This window comes from Plasmodium sp. gorilla clade G2, assembly GCF_900097015.1.
Source record: "Plasmodium sp. gorilla clade G2 genome assembly, chromosome: 13".
Lineage (NCBI taxonomy): Eukaryota > Apicomplexa > Aconoidasida > Haemosporida > Plasmodiidae > Plasmodium > Plasmodium adleri (nom. inval.).
In genome coordinates this window covers 193,455-215,000 of record NC_041705.1, presented here as the reverse complement: position 1 = coordinate 215,000, position 21,546 = coordinate 193,455, and the positions used below count along the sequence as shown (strand labels likewise).

At 18.1% G+C, this 21,546-nt stretch overlaps 9 protein-coding genes across 9 annotated transcripts in view; 4 read left to right on the top strand and 5 right to left on the bottom strand.

Annotated features, from left to right (window-relative positions):
- The window catches only part of PADL01_1305000 (conserved Plasmodium protein, unknown function), a gene marked incomplete at both ends in the record, with an annotated part of 1,437 nt that extends 231 nt beyond the window's left edge, over positions 1-1,206 (top strand). Inside the window, one exon of the mRNA XM_028683575.1 lies at positions 1-1,206. This exon is cut by the window's left edge and continues 231 nt beyond it. Coding sequence (XP_028539739.1) covers positions 1-1,206 — 1,206 coding nt within the window.
- A 920-nt stretch (positions 1,207-2,126) lies between these two features.
- Positions 2,127-2,525, bottom strand: PADL01_1304900 (conserved Plasmodium protein, unknown function; the record flags this gene model as incomplete). The annotated part of the gene is made up of 1 exon (XM_028683574.1): positions 2,127-2,525. One exon carries the CDS (start codon positions 2,523-2,525, stop codon positions 2,127-2,129), a length of 399 nt encoding a protein of 132 aa, XP_028539738.1.
- A 645-nt stretch (positions 2,526-3,170) lies between these two features.
- PADL01_1304800 (conserved Plasmodium protein, unknown function) lies at positions 3,171-7,016 on the bottom strand (the record flags this gene model as incomplete). The annotated part of the gene is made up of 1 exon (XM_028683573.1): positions 3,171-7,016. The coding sequence occupies one exon, from the start codon at positions 7,014-7,016 to the stop codon at positions 3,171-3,173; it is 3,846 nt and encodes a 1,281-aa protein (XP_028539737.1).
- A 1,709-nt stretch (positions 7,017-8,725) lies between these two features.
- On the top strand, positions 8,726-10,390 carry PADL01_1304700 (conserved Plasmodium protein, unknown function; the record flags this gene model as incomplete). The annotated part of the gene is made up of 2 exons (XM_028683572.1): positions 8,726-9,314; positions 9,552-10,390. The coding sequence occupies 2 exons, from the start codon at positions 8,726-8,728 to the stop codon at positions 10,388-10,390; spliced, it is 1,428 nt and encodes a 475-aa protein (XP_028539736.1).
- Positions 10,391-11,122: 732 nt separating this feature from the next.
- On the bottom strand, positions 11,123-11,962 carry PADL01_1304600 (conserved Plasmodium protein, unknown function; the record flags this gene model as incomplete). Its single annotated transcript, XM_028683571.1, has 1 exon — positions 11,123-11,962. The coding sequence occupies one exon, from the start codon at positions 11,960-11,962 to the stop codon at positions 11,123-11,125; it is 840 nt and encodes a 279-aa protein (XP_028539735.1).
- Positions 11,963-12,496: 534 nt separating this feature from the next.
- PADL01_1304500 (conserved Plasmodium protein, unknown function) lies at positions 12,497-13,078 on the bottom strand (the record flags this gene model as incomplete). Its single annotated transcript, XM_028683569.1, has 1 exon — positions 12,497-13,078. One exon carries the CDS (start codon positions 13,076-13,078, stop codon positions 12,497-12,499), a length of 582 nt encoding a protein of 193 aa, XP_028539734.1.
- Positions 13,079-14,903: 1,825 nt separating this feature from the next.
- On the top strand, positions 14,904-16,016 carry PADL01_1304400 (membrane integral peptidase, M50 family, putative; the record flags this gene model as incomplete). Its single annotated transcript, XM_028683568.1, has 2 exons — positions 14,904-15,688; positions 15,809-16,016. The coding sequence occupies 2 exons, from the start codon at positions 14,904-14,906 to the stop codon at positions 16,014-16,016; spliced, it is 993 nt and encodes a 330-aa protein (XP_028539733.1).
- A 356-nt stretch (positions 16,017-16,372) lies between these two features.
- On the bottom strand, positions 16,373-18,715 carry PADL01_1304300 (mitogen-activated protein kinase phosphatase 1, putative; the record flags this gene model as incomplete). Its single annotated transcript, XM_028683567.1, has 1 exon — positions 16,373-18,715. The coding sequence occupies one exon, from the start codon at positions 18,713-18,715 to the stop codon at positions 16,373-16,375; it is 2,343 nt and encodes a 780-aa protein (XP_028539732.1).
- A 622-nt stretch (positions 18,716-19,337) lies between these two features.
- On the top strand, positions 19,338-21,274 carry PADL01_1304200 (AAR2 protein, putative; the record flags this gene model as incomplete). The annotated part of the gene is made up of 2 exons (XM_028683566.1): positions 19,338-20,895; positions 21,000-21,274. The coding sequence occupies 2 exons, from the start codon at positions 19,338-19,340 to the stop codon at positions 21,272-21,274; spliced, it is 1,833 nt and encodes a 610-aa protein (XP_028539731.1).
- Positions 21,275-21,546: the final 272 nt, after the last annotated feature.

The window sequence follows — 21,546 nt, the reverse complement described above, 5'->3', positions numbered from 1 at the left end:
GATCCAAATACACAGATAATGAAAAATGAAGTAATGAAATCATTTAATTATAGTAAGGACATATTAAAGAAGACATTTCACGATATTGTTAACAAGTTATTTTTATATATAAAGAATGTTTTTTTAAAAAAATATTTTGTTTTTTTCTTATTATATTTAATAAATTTCAACTGTGATACATTAGCCTCTCAAATGAATGATCCTTATATTTTAAATAATTACAATTTAGAATTGAATGCTTCACCAGCAACTTACAACATGAAATATGAAGAAATTGAAATACCAATATCTAATAGTACTGTGAAAGGTTGGTTAATTAAACCAACGAAGAAAACCAATAAATTATTTTTACTTTTACATGGATATAATAGTAATAGACAAGCATGTTTATTTTTTTTGAATATTTTAAAAAATTTAAATATTCACAATGATACTACCATATTTATACCTGATATGAAAAATTTTAATGAAAGAGGAGTAGATGATATTTATAATATATTGAGTTATTTTAAAGATAATATGGCATTAAATGAGGTAAATATTTATACCCAGTCATCTACGAATTTACTAGTTTTATTATTATCAAAACATTATAAAAATAAAATAGCAAATAAATCAAAAGAAAAATTTATAAAAACTATTATTCCATATAGTAATGATAAGAACAAAAATAAGAATACAGAAAATATTATATATATAGATAAATATATTTTTGATTCTCCAATATTTAACTTACATAAAACTATAAATATGCATTTTAATTTAAGTGATATTGATAAAAAATTAAATGAGGAGAGAATGAAAAATAAACAGGAGTTAAATCTACATGATAGAAAAAGTGTCATGAATTATTTCCTTACATTCTGTATGTGGTTATTAAATAATCAATTAAAAGGACATTTATACGATTATGATTTTAATAAAATTATTACAGAAAATGATATTAATACATCCAATATATATATATTACACCCATTAAATGATAATATCTCTTTATTAAATATATTATCTCAAGAAGTCAAAGAAAATAGAAAGTTTCCATTAAAAAATATATATATATTTAAAAATGGAAAGCATGCAAATATATATGGATCTGCCAAACGTGAATATGGATTAATAGTTAAAAGAATATTGAAAGGATTCAATATATTAGACTTCCTTTATTATATACCCCTGAGATCAAGATTTTCTTCTCTTCCTTTCTAAAATGTGAAACAAGATGAACGGATAAATGAATAACAGAAAGTATAGTATAAGTGTATGTTGATACAGTAGCAGTGGAAATCAAGATAATACATAAATTAGAACACATTGTTATGAATTAAATTCAAACAATATATATATAAATATATATATATATATATATATAATATTAATAAAAATAAAAAAATAAAAAAAAAAAAAAACATAAAAAAGAAAAATATATTATATATATTGTATTATATATATATATTTTCCTTTTTTACCTAATCAAAAAACTTATATATTTATAAATATATATTGTATAATGTTTATTTATATATTTTTTTATTTTTGTGTAATTTTATTTAAATCATTGTGTCATAAAAAAAAAAAAAAAAATGATTTTTTTTTTTTTTTTTTTTTGAAACCATATAAATATTTAAAATAAAAGGATAATCTCATCTTTATGCTTTGTCTAAATTTTCTCTTTTTTTTTTAAATTAATCTTTTTTCTTTTTTTTTTTTTTTTTTTTTTTTCCTACACTTTTTTATATATTTTCTTTTTCGTTTTATTGTTTCTAATAATAATAATATATATATATATTATTATATATGTTGAATATTTTTCTGTTTATTAATAAATATATCCATTATAAAAATTTTATTATTTTATTTTTTTTTTTTAAAGCGTTGTTATACAAACTTTTAAACAAAAAAATTATTTTTAAAAAAAATTATAAAAAAGAAAAATTATGTAATGTATCATATTAGTTATTAATTATAAGGTAATATAATAAATATGTGTATAATAATATAAATGAATGTTGGAAATAATAAGAAAATAAAAAAAAAAAAAGAACAAAAAAATATATTAAATATTTATAATTTATGATTTGATTTTATAGTTTGATGTCTTAATGTAGTTACTATAAAAATATCCCTTTTTATCTATTTTTTTGTGCATATCGTCTTCTTGATTTGGTAGACGGTAAATTGAGTACTCTTTTTTTATATGACTTTCTAGCTTTCCATTTAAAATATAGTAATTTTCTTGATGTATCATTTTCTTTAGATATAATAGTATCAGTAATATATATGGTATTATTAAAAATGTTGTATGTATTTACATTTTTGAATGTATTAATGAAAAAATCTTTAGTAACATTATTATTATCCATATCATATGTCATTAGGTTTGTTTTAGATTTTTCTTCTTGTTTTATAATATTTGTACAAATATTTCTACCATGAAAAATATGACATATATTTTTACTTTTTTTATTCTCTTCAATCAATTTTTTAAAACAGTTGACATTTTTTGTTAAGAGGTTAAAAAGTCTCATTTGCATATTTTACTTTACACAGTGGTACTATTAAAAATTAATGAGATAAAATAAATAAATTAATGTGATATAGTTGATATTTCCTTTAAGGGGGAATTTATTGAATGAAATAAAAAAAGTTAAAAAGAACTGAACAAAATAATATCTTATAAAAAAAAATAAAATAATATATATATAAAATATATATGTATGAATATTTTATTGGTTTTAATTTTATTTATTTTTAAGTCATATATGAATAAATATTATATGCAAAATATATATATATATATATATATATATATATATATTATAATCACTTTCTTTTCATATGCACATTTTTTTTTATTAAAAGTGAAAAAATTTATTGGATAAAAAATTATAACTTTTACAAAACAAAAAAAAATAAACATAAATATATATAATATATTTTTTTTAATATATAAGAAGGTAATGTAATTTTTAAAAACAAATTACATTAGCAATATATATGGACAAAAAAAAAAAAAAAAAAAAAAAAAAAAAAAAAAAATTATATATATATATATATATATATATTTAATCTTTCTACGATTTTCTTAAAATGTATATAATAATATTTCCTACCATGGAATAACGCTTATTTATTTATTTTTATTTTATTTTATTTTATTTTATTTCTTTCTTTTAGTGGTTTAAATATATGTTAAGTTCATATGAAAGGTATGCTATTCTTTTGTTAAGGAAATTTTTTATCTTCCTTACAAAAAGTCCCTTAATTTCCATGATTATACAAAAAATTATTTGAAGAAGTATAATTAAATTAACTAGAATGAAGAAAATATAATTGTTGTTGTCATGAAAATAAAAGGGATCTTTTATTTCAAATACTTTTATGATATACATAAGAAGTATTGTAAAAAATAAAATAAAACAATTATTGTATCTCCTGAATTTTAAAAAGAAAAAATCCTGTAAATTTAATTTGTTCTGATTATTTAATATAAAGAATGTTATATCTATAACTTTTTGATCAATAATATTATTTTGTTGTTTATCATCTAATATATATATTTTATTTTTTTCAATTATATTGTTATTTATTATATTATTGAAATTATCTGTTTTATCATTTATTTTATGATGTGTTGTATTTATTATTTTATTATTTGCTTTTTCATTCTCTATATCTAAAGACAGGTGATTTAAAATATCCTGTTTTATAGTGTCATGAAAAAGTACGTTACATTTTTTTTGATTGAAAGTATTATTTAAATTGTTGTTAGGTTTATTATAGGTATCAAAATATATCATGTTGTATTCTTCATACTTATTTATTAAATTACTATTTTTTAAAAATGCATCATAATTATAATGAAATGTATTTTTTATTATATCGTCCTTTTTTGCTATTTTATTGGAAGGGTGATATATAATGTGATCATTATTATGTGATAACATGTTTAAATTATTTATTTGTTCTTTAATATTTTGTGAATTATTTAAATTTGTTGATTCATCATTTTGTTCATTGATTTTAAGTAGGTTGTCAAAATTATTTTGAAAGAAATTATGATCATATTGAGGAAATAACTGACTAATAATATGTATTAAATTAATTTTATCCATATCAGAAATATTATTTTTTATATATTTTTTGAGAATAAAATAAAAATAATTATTGACAAAGAATATATATATTTGAACTATTAAAATATATAGAATACAAAGTATTCCTTTGATTTCTAATAATGGATTATTTTGTGAATTGAAAATATTAGTTTTTAAAAATTTTAAAAATATTATAAGGTTCAATGTGTAGACAAATATATGAATAAATAAATACTTGTATTGAAAATCCATCATATTTGATATAGAACTATTAATTCTATGACATAAATATATATATGTATTAACCTTTTCTGTTATGCGTATTTCATTTTTATAATTAATGAATGTAGGAAATTTGAAGAAGTAATTTTTATGTTTTAATAATATTATATTATCATTAATATTATATTTGTTAATATTTTTAAGGGAATTCTTTTTTTTTATTATTATTTTAGACATATCATTCTTTTTATGTTTAATATTTTTTATGATTTTTTCGTTTTTTTTTAAAATTTGTTTTTTTTTTTGTTTTTCATTTGAAGTAGACCTTTTTATTATACTGTTTTCATTTTGTTTTTTATTTTTTAATATTTTATATTCATTGGTACTATATGTTTTAACTTTGTGTTGTACGTTTTTTTCTATATTTTTATTGAAACTAAATGATTTATTTGTGAACATATATAATTTTGTGTTCTCATAATTATTATTTTTTATTTGTATATCATTATATTTATTATTAATATTTTTGAATATATTCTGATTGTGTTGATAATTTTTTATATATATAATTTGCTTGTCATTTTTTCTTTCTCCGTATGAATCTTCTTTACATATATTTATATTTTTAACTCCTTCATTAAGTTCATTTTTTATAAACTTTATATTATTCTTTTCTGCTAAAAAATTTCGTGCTTTTTTTATTTCTCTTAATGTATACAACATATTTCGTTTTACCATTATTTCATTTTTCTTCATATGAGTTGACGATTTTTTTTTTCCTATTTTTTCTATGTTTTTATTTGCCGTAATTTGATCGTTATCTTTTGAAGAGGATAATTCATCACATATTTCTTTTTTGCTACATATAATTTTTGATATACCAAAATTATTTATATCTTTCTTTGTCTCTTTATTTAAAGGGTTCATAGGAGTCTCATTTATTTTGACAAGTTTATTTTCACAGTTTTTTTCAAATACGTTTTTATATTTCCATTTATCTGTTTCTTTTTCTGTGTGAATTTTTGATGAATTATTATCATGCAGATATTTTATTTGTTCATATATATAATTATCACTGTTGTATACATCGTTATAATGTTCTTGAGAAAATACATCGTTTGTTTCTTTAACATGATGTTTTATTTCATCTGTAAATTTTGTGTCCTCATCTATAATATTAGTTTCATTGAATGATAATTTATTCAAGGGCTCCTCTTCAAATAATGTTGAGTTACAATCTTTTTCAATATTATTATTCCGAATTATATTTTTGTTTTTATCTGTATGACTGTGACAAGATTTATATGTATTCTTTTCATTTTTAAATGATGAAATATTATTGTTGTTTTCATTTTTTTCGATAAATGTATTATTCTCTATATGAATATTTGGTGTGATATTATTATGTTCATTTATATTATTATATAATATATTATAGAGTTCATTAATATAATTCTCATAATTAATATTATCTTTATTATCCTTATTATCATCATCTTTTGTCGGATTGATAATACTTTCAAATGTATTATTTGATAAAAATATTTGATCTTTACCATCAGAATATATTTCCTTCTCATTTTCTTTATTACTCCTTTGTAGTAATATATGTTGAACATTATCCCATGTTTTATCATCTTTTTCATTGCTTTGTTGGCTTGTAATATTATTTGTTATAATATTATTATTTAATAATAAACTTTTTGATTCTTTATTTGATTCATTTTGATCATAATGAAAATTTTTTGATGAATGTTCATCTTTATCGAAATAATTAACCTTGGAAATATTTTTAAGATACTTGTGTTCATATATTTGTAATAAATTATCATAATACCAATAATTTTGTTTAATATCCTTTTTACTTTTATCTTTTTTATCACCATTTTTTTTTATGGAATTGTAATTGGTTAATATATCATTTAGTTTTTTGTTATTTAAAATATCTGATTCCTGGGAATTTTCCTGTTCAATAGTAGGTTTATCCTTAAAATTGTCATCATAGTAAGTATTATTATTACATATATTGTTATTAAGTATATTATAATACTTGTTATAATAATTTTCATCATCATTATCATTTTTTTTATTATTATTTTTATTTTTATCATTTTTTACAGGTGGATATACAATTATGTTTTCCTTTATTTCTTTTATTTTGTCCTTTTTATCATGGGTAGACGAACTATCCTTATTATTATTATTATTAATTGATGAAGAGAGTAAAATATTTTTATTTGTCACATTAATATTATTTTTATCTTTGTTAATAATTTTATTAAGAAGAGTACATTTTTCTTTTTTCTTTTTTTTTTTTCCAGGAGGGTTTATAAGAAAAGAATTATTGATATGAGTAATGTCTTTTATATTTTTTAATGTGACACCAAATTTTATATTATCATGTTTTAATAAGCATCCCGAATTAGACATATTACTAGAAATGTTTTCTTTTGTTTTCTTTTCACTCACTTGAGTTCTTTTCATATTTTCATTGTTATTTAAAGCATGAGGTGATTTTATATTTTCCTTATTTGAAAAGAGATAATGAATTTTAGACTCATTTTTTAAATAAGATATAAGTTTACAATTTTTCTTTTTCTTTCTTAAAATAAAGGAGTTATCCTGTGACTTACACACATTATTATAATTGTCATTTGGATAATTTTTTTCTTTAGTCAAATTTGTTAAAGCATATTTCATTTTTTAATACAAATATATAACTAAAATGTTATTTTTATTATGAAAATATAATATATGTAAATATATATATATATATTATTTGTATAATATTGTATGGACTAATATTTCCATGTAACATATTACATATATATATGTATATATATATAATTCAAGGAACGCTCAAAATATTAAAGAATAAAAAAAGGAAAAATATCATAAAAAAAAATAAATGGATACTATTGGTTACAATAGTATACCTAGGGTTAAAGTGTCCACATAATTTAAATAATTATATAATAAATATATATATAATATATATATATACATATATATATTTTTAATATTTTTGGTTATGTGTGCACTAGGAAAAACAAAATATATATATATATATATATATATACCAAAAAAAAAAAAAAAAAGTAAAATATATGACAGATTTTTTTTATTTTTTTTATTATGTTTATTATTTTATTTTTTTTTTATATTTGTACTTAAGAATACATTAAATTATATTTGAATGACAAATTAAATATTAGGTTTCCTATTAAAACTTCCTCATTAGGATAATTTTATTCTTGTATTTTAATTAGAACAAAATAAATAAGGACAACTAATGTAAATTTGTTGTCTTCAGTATTTTGATAGTGTAACGATATGGGTGTAAATTTATATATATATATATATTTTTAAGGTAAGAGAACCACTTGATATATTATTAAATATTGTTAGAAAATAAAAATATATATATATATATATATATTATTGTGGATAAGATAATTTTATATGTCATTATTCTGTACACGTAAACGGTGCAAGAAAAAAAATAGAATAAAATAAAGAATGTAACATATAATAACTAATTAGAATAATTTTCATAGTTATCAGAAAAGAGAAAACAGAAAAGAACACATATTAATCCAAGTATAGCATTATAATTTTTTCACTTTATAAAATTATCTTAAGGATACAAAATATTGTATATGATAATATAATAAATATAATTAATTCATATAATGATAAAATATTAATTATTAGAAATCTACAAAATTATGATTCATATGTAATATAAAAAAATATATAGAGGACTTTATTTTTATTTTATTTTATTTAATTTTTTATTAATTGTTTATTAATTCTGCCTTTTTTTTTTTTTTTTTTTTTTTTTTAGTATATATTCCTTATGAATTAAAAATATATATTATATATATATATTATATATTTATGTACGTAAAAATTTTGATTAATGTAAAAAAAAAAAATAAAATAAAAATAAATAAATAAATAAATAAATAAATAACCCCAATATACCATACCAATACATTGTTTATTTATTTTAATTTATAATTTTTTTTTTTTTTTTTTTTTTTCTTTTATTAAAATAAGGTAAAATTGCAAATTGTAGATTTCATGTTAACAATTTATATATAGATAAATAGGTACTGAATTGAAATTATTAGAACTTGAGATTTGTAATTTTTTTTTTAAAATATAGAATAAAAATTTTAGGTTTCTTGTAATATATATTTATATATATAGTATATTCTCCCTTGTATTTTTAAACGTTCCTCATTTTATTTTTATATATAAATAAATGTATATATATTATGATGTATGGAAAATAAATATTATAATGATATTATATATATATGTTAAGTAAATGTGAAAATATATTATTATATATATATATATCTTAATTTTGTGGTGAATAAATAAAATATATTGAAAGGTCAATGTCTGAAAATAAGGATTATTATGAAGAGCGAAATTATAATTCTTTGAATAGAAAAGATTATAATTCCATTTATAAGAAAGTTTTATGGCCAATAAATCATGGGATTTATGATTTTGATGATAAGAATTTAAAGAAAGAGTTATGTTTAATTGTAACTAATATTCCTGTTGAATGGACTAAACATGATGTTGTTTGGTTTTTTAGGGAATATTTTTATCGTTTAGCCATTAATCAGAATATTTTCTTCCCTCTTATAGAACATGTATATTTATTAAAAAATCAACCTTCAGCTATTTTGGCTTGTCATGATGGTATATCAAGAGAAACCATTCAAAGTTTATCTCATTTCATTTTGAAAAGTATGAAAAATAAAAAAAAAATTCATTTGAATATAGAACCATATTATAAAAAGAATAATGATGAACAAAAAAAAAAGGATAAACACGAGACACATGAGGATACATATGACAGAAAAGAAAAGGATAGTGAAGTTGAATTAGATAGCCACAATAAGAACAATAATGGTATGGAACATGAAAATGATATTGTAAGTAAGATGAGAAAGATATCATTAACACCCCCACGAGGTATATATTAAAAAAAAAAAGAAAAAAAAAAAAAAAAAAAAGAAACAATTAATATATAAAAATGTGTGTATATATGTTAGAAATGTATTAAATTATATATTATTTTTTATTTGAATATATGATCGATATAGGTTGTTTCTAGATTCCTTATTAATTTATTTCATTATTATATTATATATATATATATATATATATATTTATTTATTTATTCATTTATTTCCTTTCATGTTGTTACAGATAATGGTATGGAGTGGCCAGATGACCTAGATTTAAGAAATTGCTACAATATAGAAATGAGAAAAAAGTTGTGCGTTTTTGGTCGTTATAAGCCGTTGCACTGGGGTATAAAAGAAATGTCTAAATTTCTGAAATATTATTTTGAATGTTTAAAAAGAGATCATGAAAATTTTGAAATCCCTGAAATTTGTGATATGTGGGCTGATAAAGGCACACACTTAGTAACATTAGCCTGTAAAAATGAAATCTCTCGTTTTAACATGTTACTTATAAGAGCATGTTATTTGAATGACGAAGATGCAAAATACAATATGAAAAATTCATTGCGTGTTTGGATTGAATTTGAAAAATGGACATCTTATAAGAATACGGCAAATAAAAATTTTAAAAATTTTAAGTTAGGAAAAAATGATAACAATAAATATTCATCTTTTATTCACGATCATATGATTGACAAAAATTATAGAAGAAAATTCTCTCAAAAACCATATTATGATGATTTTCAAAGATATAAACCCAGTTATATTAAAACAAGTAATCTGAATACTTTTAAGTCTTATAATCATAATAATTTTTTCCCTAAAGATTATAAATATAGACGCAATACTGATTATTCACGTAACATACAAAATAATAGATCACCATCTCCTCATTATAGTAAATATAAAAAAAATTATTCAAGATCGTTATCATCAGAAAATTATCACATGAAGAAAATAAAAAGATCTAAATCGTTTGATGAACATAGTAATAGGGGCAGAAACATGGATTATATTTCATCACAAAATATGACACAGCATTATAAAAAATTCTCAGATTCGTACTCGAGAAAATCATGAAGAAATTGAACCTAAAGGTATAATTATATAGGCATCATATATATATATATATATATATATATATATATATATATATATATATATGTATATGATTTTATATTGTTTATTTTACTATATAGGATAATTTACAAGTTTCCTTTTTATTTTATAAATTGTTCAATAAATATATAGTTTATTAAATGTAATTTTATTAAACTGATATATTTCTTAATATATTAACATTAAGTTTAATATATATATATATATGTATGTGTTTGTTTTATTTTTTATTTTTTTTTTCCAGTGAATGAATAATTATATATAGATATTATTACAATTAAAGTATGGTATAAAAATCCTATTTACCTTAATTGTATAACATGTTTAAATTTTAGTATATATTTCTATATACGAAATATATAAAAAAAATATGTTTTACTTATATATATATATATATGTATAAATTTAATTAAGTGATAGTAAAAAAAATTATATTTACTAGTTATAAAATATATTAAATTACAGTTTATATAACGTTTATATAATTAAAGACTTTGTATAATGGTCTGGTTGATATATTATGATACATGACGAATGATAATTTTATTATAATAATAAAATGAACTAAGAATAAATAAGTAAAACATACATATATATATATGTATATATATATATTTTTTTTATTATACTACATTGTAATTATAAATAGATAAATTTATTACGTGAGTATGATTTATAAAGTTTGATATACTATTATGAGAAGAAATTTTCAAGTTCAAGAAATTCTTGTGTATTTAATTCTAGTTGTAGATTTTCTCCGTTATTTTTTATATAAGGGGATATAATAATATTATTGTGTATAGTATCGGAAATATTATATATATGAAGAAATATATTATTATCATTTTGTTGCTTTTGTATAATTTTGTTTATTATATTTAGACATATATTAAGCTCAGAATTTTGCTGATATTTTTGTTTTTTCTCTTGACAAATATTGAAAATATCATATATAACATTTTTTATTGTATTTAAATTAGAAATGATTTCTTTATCTAATATTAGAATATTTGATATTATATTGTTGACATTATTATTAATTTGTTTTATGTTATCTATTAAATTGTTTTTTTTATTTGTATTTTTATGAAGTATTGATTTGAGTAATATATTGTGTTCCTTTTTCTTAATAAAAAAGTTCTTTAGTATTGATGTAATTACGTTTATATTATTATCAGATTTTGTATAATTTTCAAGAAAATAAAATATGTTATTAATTTTATTATATTTATCCTTTATATCACACTTTGTATTTTTTAACTCATCAAACAAACAATTTATATGTATATTAACATTATCAATATTTTTTGATGTTTTGATGTTGTTTTGTATTAAGTTATTTATCTTTAACTCTAATAATATATTTTTTTTTTTTTTTTTTAGTAAAATCTCTTGTTGATCTATCAAGTTTTCATAATATATTTGTGATTTATTTTTTAATTCTTCTATATCTTTTAATAAGGTTTGAATTTTTCCTTCCTTTACGATTATATTATTTTCTATTTCTTTAATTTGTTTTTCTAAGGAACCCATGATTATAAAAATGAATATAAATAATATATGTTTTATTTATATTATGGACAAGTTTAAAATATTATATATATATATATATATATATATACATATTTTTGTGTGTTGTAATTAAAATAATGAAAAAGCGGGGTTTTATAATTTTATCATTTTAATATAATTTTTTTTTTCTTTTTTATATTTATATAAGAAGAATGGACACACATATATATAAATATATATATTAAATTATTATAAATGTTATTGTCACAATATACTTATTTATATTTGTGTGTTTAAAAATTAGAATGGATTTTTTTTATGAATAAAAATAAAAATATAAATTGAATTGAAATAAAAATGAATGAAAATGATAAAATATTTGAAATAATATATGTATCATTGAAATGATGTATAATTAAAAATGCGCATATTAAAAATTTATTATAATAAAAAAAAAAAAAATATATATATATATATATATATATAATGACATACATAATGTAAATATATACATATATATAATTACATATACATATTTATTCATTTTATATATTCCTAATGTGTATTTATATTTTTAAAGTGTTCAATTTCCTTATCATCCAAAAAAGAAGTCATTGAAAAGTCGCTATCTGATGAACATTTTTCATGAGCTAATAATCTGAGTTCTTCTAATAATAATTCATCTTTAATATTAAATTCATTATCGCTAGTATGATTATCATTAGATATATGATTATCTTCTAAGGATTTATTTTCATTTACATTTGATGGTTCCTTTTTATTATAATTTAAATCTAGTTCATCTGAATTTATTAAATTACATTGACACATTTTGTCTACTTTTTCTTTATTATTTACCTCGGTTTCTTCAAAATCTTGATAACTTTTATAAAAACTTAAAAGTGGAGCAAAGAAAGAAATGACACTTGTTAATACGGGAGTTGATGATACAGCATTTTGAGTAGCAACCGCTGCTGGTAATACTGTATTTGGAATGGCTGCTGATAAAGGAGCTGTAGTAGATGCCATTGTTGGAGTAACTGCAGGAGAAAAAGTGAAAGGGATACAACCACAACAAGTCCCAGAACTTATAGAACCAGTTACTGCAGCAACAAAGGATGTTAAATGATGTGGCATTTTAAAAAAAAAAAAAAAAAAAAAAAAAAAAATATATATATATATATATAATAAAAATTAATGATTATATTTAAATAAATATTACATGTGTAATATATAAATACTAAGATATTATAAAAAAATATTAGAAATATATTTTTATAAAGTTTTTATAAGTAATATATTTAATAAAAACATATAATACACAATATATAGAACTAATTGAATACCTTTTTATAATTTGAATATATTGGAGATAAATGAAGTATATATAAATTATAATAATAATATATGAATATCAATTTTTAGATGTATTTATAAAATTGACTTTTTTAAAATTAAATATATATATGTATGTTTTTTTTTTTTTTTTTTTTTTTTTTTTTTTTTTTTTTTGTCAACATATAAATACAACTATTACATTATAAAAAGTAACTTATTGCCTGTTATGTAACAACGTAAGTCCAGACCCGTATGAAATGATAATATTTTCCAAAATATTATTATAAATAATATTATATCAATATTGTATATATATATATATATATATATATATATATATATATTTTTATTTTTTATTATTTTTTTTTTTTATGTAGAGAGAAAAAATTCTTCTAATAAGGAAAAGGCCAAAAAATGGAAAATTATAGATATATCTAATTAACTGTTTATTAAAATTGTATGTTCTTTATCTTTTTACTATTGTAATATTTTAAGAAATAAATAATTAGATAAATATTACATATAAGTAAAAAGAAAAAGTTAAACATGAATTTATGACCTACATTAAGACTTATATATACATATATTATATGTATATGTTTTTTATTTTTTTTATTTTTTTTATTTTTTTTATTTTATTTTATTTTATTTGCTTGTATTAGTTTACATAAAATATTATAACAAAAATATATGTTGTATATATAGCGTTAATAAGATATTAAGGGTGTGTTGAAAAATGAGAATAATTTTTTAAAATAACCTAAAATTTAGAATTTACAAAATAAAAGTAGTAAGTCTTATTCAATTCTTGTGGTATTAAAGAAGGTTTCTCATATTTGAATCTTAAATGTGAAAAATAATTACCGGAATAGAAAAGATAAAGTATAAGAATATAAATTTATATTTATTTTAAATAATCAAAAAAGATACTTAATAATATATTGTTATCTTATTGATTATTAATATCAACAAGTTAAGCTTTCTTTTATTATATATTACATGAATAAACGTAGTTATATATATATATTATATATATAGTTTTATATGGATCTTAAATGTGTGCATTCATATTTTTTTTTTTTTTTTTTTTTTTTTTTTTTTTTTTTTTCTTTTTATTTTGTTTGTACTATTTGAATATATAACTTATTATAAAATTTTTAGTAACATAATTTATCAAATGTGAACACAAGGAAATAGTTACTAATTTTTTATTCAAAAAAAAAAAAAATAAATAATAATAATAATAATAATAAATATATGTTTGAAGTGGTGAAATATATTTATAATAAATGTGTTTGTATATGAAAAGATGGATACTTTCTTTAACTTATTATTAATTTGAAAGAACCAAAATTTAACTATTAAGTGAAATATATTACGATGGTGAGAAATACAGTTATGGAAGTAAAACAAAAGAAAATACCTTATCATAAGTATATTATCAATTTGATATTATATTAAAAACAAGAAATATAATATTAAAAAAAAAAAAAGAAAAAAAAAAGAAAGGAATTTATAATATATATATATATATATTTTTATATGTGTGGGAATTGCTATTAATATATTTGAAGAGAAATAATTAGAAACATACAAAATTAAAGAAATAAAAGGTTGTAGTACAATGGGGTCAAGAAATAAAATGCTACTTTATAATAACGCATTAATGGAACATAAAAGATTAGCTAGCAGTTTTTTATCAGTATATAAAGAAAAAGGTTATAATTATGAAAAGTGTCAGAATTGTTTATCATATTTTTTATCGTTAGTTCCTTTATTAATTGTAGGTGGAATACATTTATTTATAAAAATGAATGGTTACTATATTGGGAATTTATTTTTAACAATAACATATTTGTTTTCTTTATTTTTCTTTATATTATATTATTATAATTCCTATATAATATTTGTATTATTTGTATTTTTCGCATTTTTGATATATTTATGTTTACATGAATTTGCCCATGCATTGGTTGCATATAAATATGGTGACATTACTATGATATATAAGGGTTATTTATATTTGGATATATTGAATTATTTAGATATATTTCATACATTAATAATACCACTAATAACCTTATTTATAACAGGATTTGGAATTCCTGGGAATTTATATTGGTTACAATTACATTTTATAAGAAGTCGATTTCAGTTATCTTTTATATTTTTATCTGGTCCATTATCAGATATATTGTATATATTATTTATAGTTTTTTTTTATAATTTATATTCATATTTTAAGAATCATAAGAATTTAAATGTGCAACCACATTCAATATTGTTTATATCATTGGCTACAGCTGTTTCTTTCTTAGTGGATTCGTTTCTCTTAAACTTATGCCCTATTTTAGGATTTGATGGATGGGGTATAATTGAGCCGTATTTACCCTATTGCTTAAACAATTTGTAAGAAAAAATAAAAAATATGTGATCATAGAATATGTCAACTGTATAAATATTATATATATATATATATATATATTATTACATATTATATATTTTCATTTAAATTTGTTTTATTTTTAGAATAAATGAAGAAATTGTGTACACCTATTTGTCGTATATATGTCCACTATTAGTGTTCATATATTTTAATTTCATTGAAACTAGATATTTGTTTTTTACGAGAATTGTTAATTTTATACTAGCCAGAATTTTAGGTATTGAATTGGGTCATGTAACAAATGGAGTTAATACTTTCCCAACCTTATATGCTTATCTTCGAAAAATGTAATATTCATTAATTTGAACATATAATATATATATATATATATATATGTATTAATTTTTTTATTTTTTAATTAATTTTTGGTATTCATATTTTTATATATATAACAAAATTACTTTCTTTTTTTTTTTTTTTACACAAATAAGTTGTTTTGTTTTTTTTTTTAACTGACATATTGTTGTTTAATAAATAAATAAAGACAAAAAAAGTAAAAAATAAAAGAAAATATATACATGTATATAAATAAATATATATATATATATATATATATATATATATATATATTTATTTATATATATTTATTTATTTGCATTTTTTTTTTTTTATACCTCTACCTTGTTGTAATATATTTCCACGTTTATTTAGTTTATGTAATTATTTATTACTATAAATGGCCTTAATATATCCGAAAAATATATGGGCAAATAATCGCCTGAACATATTTTTGCCTCATAATTTTCACTCTGAAATAAGTTAATGTTTATTTGAAAAACAGAATAATAATAGTCTGAAAATGTATCAATTTTTTTCAATAGATGGAATATTTCATCTACACTTAAAAATCTCGTATTTGTTATGTGTGGATTAAGATATAAATACAAAAGTGTTATAAGAAAATATTTTAATGATAATAATATTATATAAAATTTTTGATCAATATTTTTATTTTTTATATAGTCCTGGTTTGTTAAACACGTAACGTGAAATTCTTCTTTAATTATATGATTAGATATATCATTATTATTTATTAATATATCAATACATATAATAATACATTTATATATTAAATGAAATATAGTATAATTTACATTATTATAATTTTCTGAATTTATATTGTTAATAATATTGTTTTCAAATTTGTTGTATGTTAATATTTTACATATATTAATTATGACTAATGATATATATGGAAATATCAAAAAATGTTGATCATCATAATTTTGTTTCTTATTTAGTATAAGTGTAATAATTTGTAAGACTTCATAAATATGTTCATAATTTATTGTTACAAAATTATATATATAAAATAATAGGGACATTATTACATATTCATAAGATGTTATCATATCATGATCATTTATTTGTTGTTTTATTATATTTATATCTAATATTATATGTTGTTGTTTGATATTTAGTACATATTTTTCATCATTTTGTAAATATATATAACTTTTATTTAATTCATATTTTTTAAATAATTTCCTATAATTATCACTTGTTATAATATTTAATAATGATTCATTTTGATTATGATTATTTGTTGAAATATTTATTTGTTCCTCTTTATTATTACATACATTTTTTTTTGAATAATAATTTTGTAAATTATAATTACACTTAATTAGGGACTGATAGAAACTTTCTAAAAATGATTTTGTTTGCGAATTTATACTCCAGTTATTATATATCTTTAACATATAGGCAATAATTAAATTAGGGTTATACTTCTTTATATACATAATATAGCACATACATATAATAAGACTTATACTATTTGTTTTTTCGGATGTAGGATTTTTCATTCCATGATTACATATAATAAGTATATTATTTTGATTATTCATATTAATTTGTTTGTTATTATGTGTAGAATTTATATGATATATTAACTGTTCTTTATTTTGTGTTATTAGTGACATATTGTTGTCTTTTATTTGGTTTGTATATAAAGCCACATTATTATTCTGATCATTATATATTACATCATTATCATTACTATTATAATAATAATAATTATTATTATTATTATTATTTTGAGATATATGATTTTCATTTGTACTTATCATAGAAGTAATCACTTCATATATCATATGTATATCTAAAAAATTGTAATAATTAATAGATTCATTATTTAAAGAATTTGTATTTTCAAAGGTTTTTGTATATACATTATATCTAAAATATAAAAGTTCATTATTTTTTCTTGTTTCTTTATTTTCTCTTTTTATAACAAATCCAGTTGATGTAAAATCATAAATATATTTAATGTTCAAATAATCATTTATAAAAATATTATTTATATGAATAATATTTCCTAAATACAAATTATCAAACATTTTTATAGGATAATTGATATATGCACTACTATTATATATATGTGAAGAAACTTCTCCTTTTATATCAACATTTGTATTAACACACAAGAAAGAATATTCTCTTTCAAAATCTATATATCCTCCTTTTAAAATGTATATATTATCTACTTTAATATTTGAAAAATATATATTATATAAATTAATACAATCATCATATATATTATTCATATTATTGTGATCATAAAAGATAATTTTTAAATTGTCTTTACATATCATTTCTTTATTTATTTGTATCATCATCTTTTTATTATATATATTAATACTGCTTTTAATATGACCCTGATTGAATAATTCTTCATTTCGAATATCTAATATGTATACATTTTTGTTACTTCCTTCATTTAATAGCAGTTGTATGTAATTATAAATATAAAATGAATTTATTATTTTACATGTTATATTATTTTTTAAGGATGAGGATATAACACCCTTTAGGTTATTATTACCATTATTAGATTCTTCAAAATATTTTCCATTTGTTTGATCTCTCAATCGTTCTACAAAATTATTATTTTTGCTACATTCTATGTGTTCATTATTTTTTTGGTTTATTTTTTCTTCTTTTACTTTTTTTTTGAGCTCCTCAAAATCGATGCTTTTATATTCCATAATTAAAAATATGTAAAAATAGCTAAAAATAGGAATCAAAAAAAAAAAAAAAAAAAAAAAAGGAAATATATATGTATATATAATATATGGATATATATTTATGTGTTTATAACATTAATCAGTTGACATTTGTATCATTATTATAGATAACATTTATATAAACGTTATATTATTTTTATTTTTTTCAAATCAGGAACGTTTATTTTGAAGTTCAATAATAATATATATCAAGGAGAAAAAAAATATAATATATATATAAATTCAATATAATAAAAATATAATGTATAAATATTGTTTCCTTTTTAAAAAATTATAAAATATTATTCCTATAATTTTTTTTTTTTTTTAACGTATATTATTATTTATATAATTTTTTAGTATTTTAAATATTACATATATGTATTTTTCATATAATAACCATTTAAAATATTATTCCTATAATTTTTTTTTTTTTTTTTTTTTTTTTTTTATTTTTTTTTTGTTGTTATTTAATTTTTTCTTAATTTCTATATTTCACATTTATATATTTTGTCCCCCATTTACAGCTCGTGATAATTTTTTTTGTTAGCGTGAAAATATAAGTTTGTAATAATTCTATGCGGTTCTTTTTATAAGCTACAAAATGGGGGTAGAAAATAATACAGGGGTAGTAAAAGATGAAAACAATATCTATGAAGATAACAATTTTATATATAATGATAAATGCTCTTTAGTTATAATTATTGACAACGAAATAAATAAAACAAGAAAAGGGGCAAATGTTAAAAGGAATAATGAAATAGAAGATGGGTCACAGAAAAATTTTAATATAAAAGAAAATAATTGTGAAGATAATAATAAAGATGATAATCATTCATATGATATAATAAATAACAATTGCTTGGATGAGGATAATACTAAAGAGAAATTTCAAGATTTTCTAAAAAATGAAGGAAAAGAAAATCATATGATAAAAAAGAAGTTTATTAAGTTACATATAGGTCTTGATTATTCTAATTTTAGTATGGATACAGATTTTAAAATAATAAAATTTATAAATAAGGGAAGTCATTTTTTATATTGGAATGATGATGATATACATTTTTTTGATGATACGAATAAGATAGAAAATAAAAATTATACAGATGATAATAATATTAAGAATAATTTAAAATGGAGAGATGATAATAATGTTAGAGAAAATTTCCAATCAAGTAAAGAATACCAAATGAATGAAATGAGAAAAAATAATTGTGAAGAAATAAGAAATAGTCGTTTTCTATATTTTGATAGAGAACAAAAATTATTAGTTATAAAATATAATATGAAAAATAATAATTTTGTATATATAAATGAGCAGGATCCTACCTATAAATATTTTTTAAATTTACATAATAAGGATTTTTTAGATGATACATTAATTAAAGAAAAGAAAAATTGTATTTTAATATATCCATATACATATACAAAAATATGGAATACTTTAACTACATATATAAATGATGAAGTAATAAATAAAATAGAACCTGTAAACAAAACATTTTCTTCATCTTTCTTAAAAGGTAATAATAATGATATGATAAATTTACACAATCAACCTTATATGTTTTATTCTGTAATACCTAAATATTCGTCCAAAAAAAACAAAGAAAAAAAATATGTATATGAAAAAAATTGTAGAAATAATTCAAAGGAGAAAAAGGAAGATAACTTGGTAATAGATGTAAAAATAAATGATACAACTGACAAAGCTGATGAAAATATTATTGATATGTCTGATGATAATATAAATGATAAATATTATGTTGATATAACTGATCGTTTTAATAATAACAATAATTATACTATCGAGCATAATACAATTAATAATACAAATGTAGGAGGAGAAAAAACATATTTTGAATATATATCTATTGATAAGGAAACGAATAAATATATTCCAAGTGATATAACTATAATGAACATGGAAAAATATTGGATATTAAAAGAAATAATTCAACAAGAATATACATATATATATTATAATAACGAACAAATAGAAGGATTTGTAAAATATTCAGACAAACTTTTTTATATATTAGGTGAGTTTCAATTTGCATTTATTTTATTTCATTTAGGTTATAATTATCAATCATTTATTCAATGGAGAAAATTATTTGAGCTTATGACTAACTCATCTGATTTGGTTACAAATAGTACACGTAATAAATAAATAAATAAATAAATAAATAAATAAATATAAATATAAATATATATATTAGACCACACACATTTTATTTATTTATTTATTTTTTTTTTTTTTTAGATTTTTTTGAAGAAGTTTTAAAAGCTATTTGTATACAACTCACCTACCTGAGTGAAGATTTTTTTGATAACTCAGACAATAGTTTTATTTTATTTGGTATTTATAACATTTATGAAATAATAAATAATATAGATGAAAAGATAAGACCACAAAATATTACAACCCTGATAGATAATATTGATTCAATTGTATATACAAAAATTGGTTTGCATTTACCTGATTTGTCTTTTGTCTATGAAGAATATCAACCCACATATGTAAACGAAGAATTTTAACAAGGCAATATATATACACATATAAATAATATATATATATATAATATATATATATGTATGTGCCTTTGTGTATTTATTAATCTTTTACACATATATATTTCAATATGTGTATATTATTTAATATTATTATATAAAAATATAAATTAATATTATACATAATTTACTTTTACAATATAAAAAAAAATGATAATTTGTATACTTTTTTTTTTTTTTTTTTTTTTTTTTTTTTTTTTTAAATTATAGACTATTTTTATGTTTATAAAAAAATCACT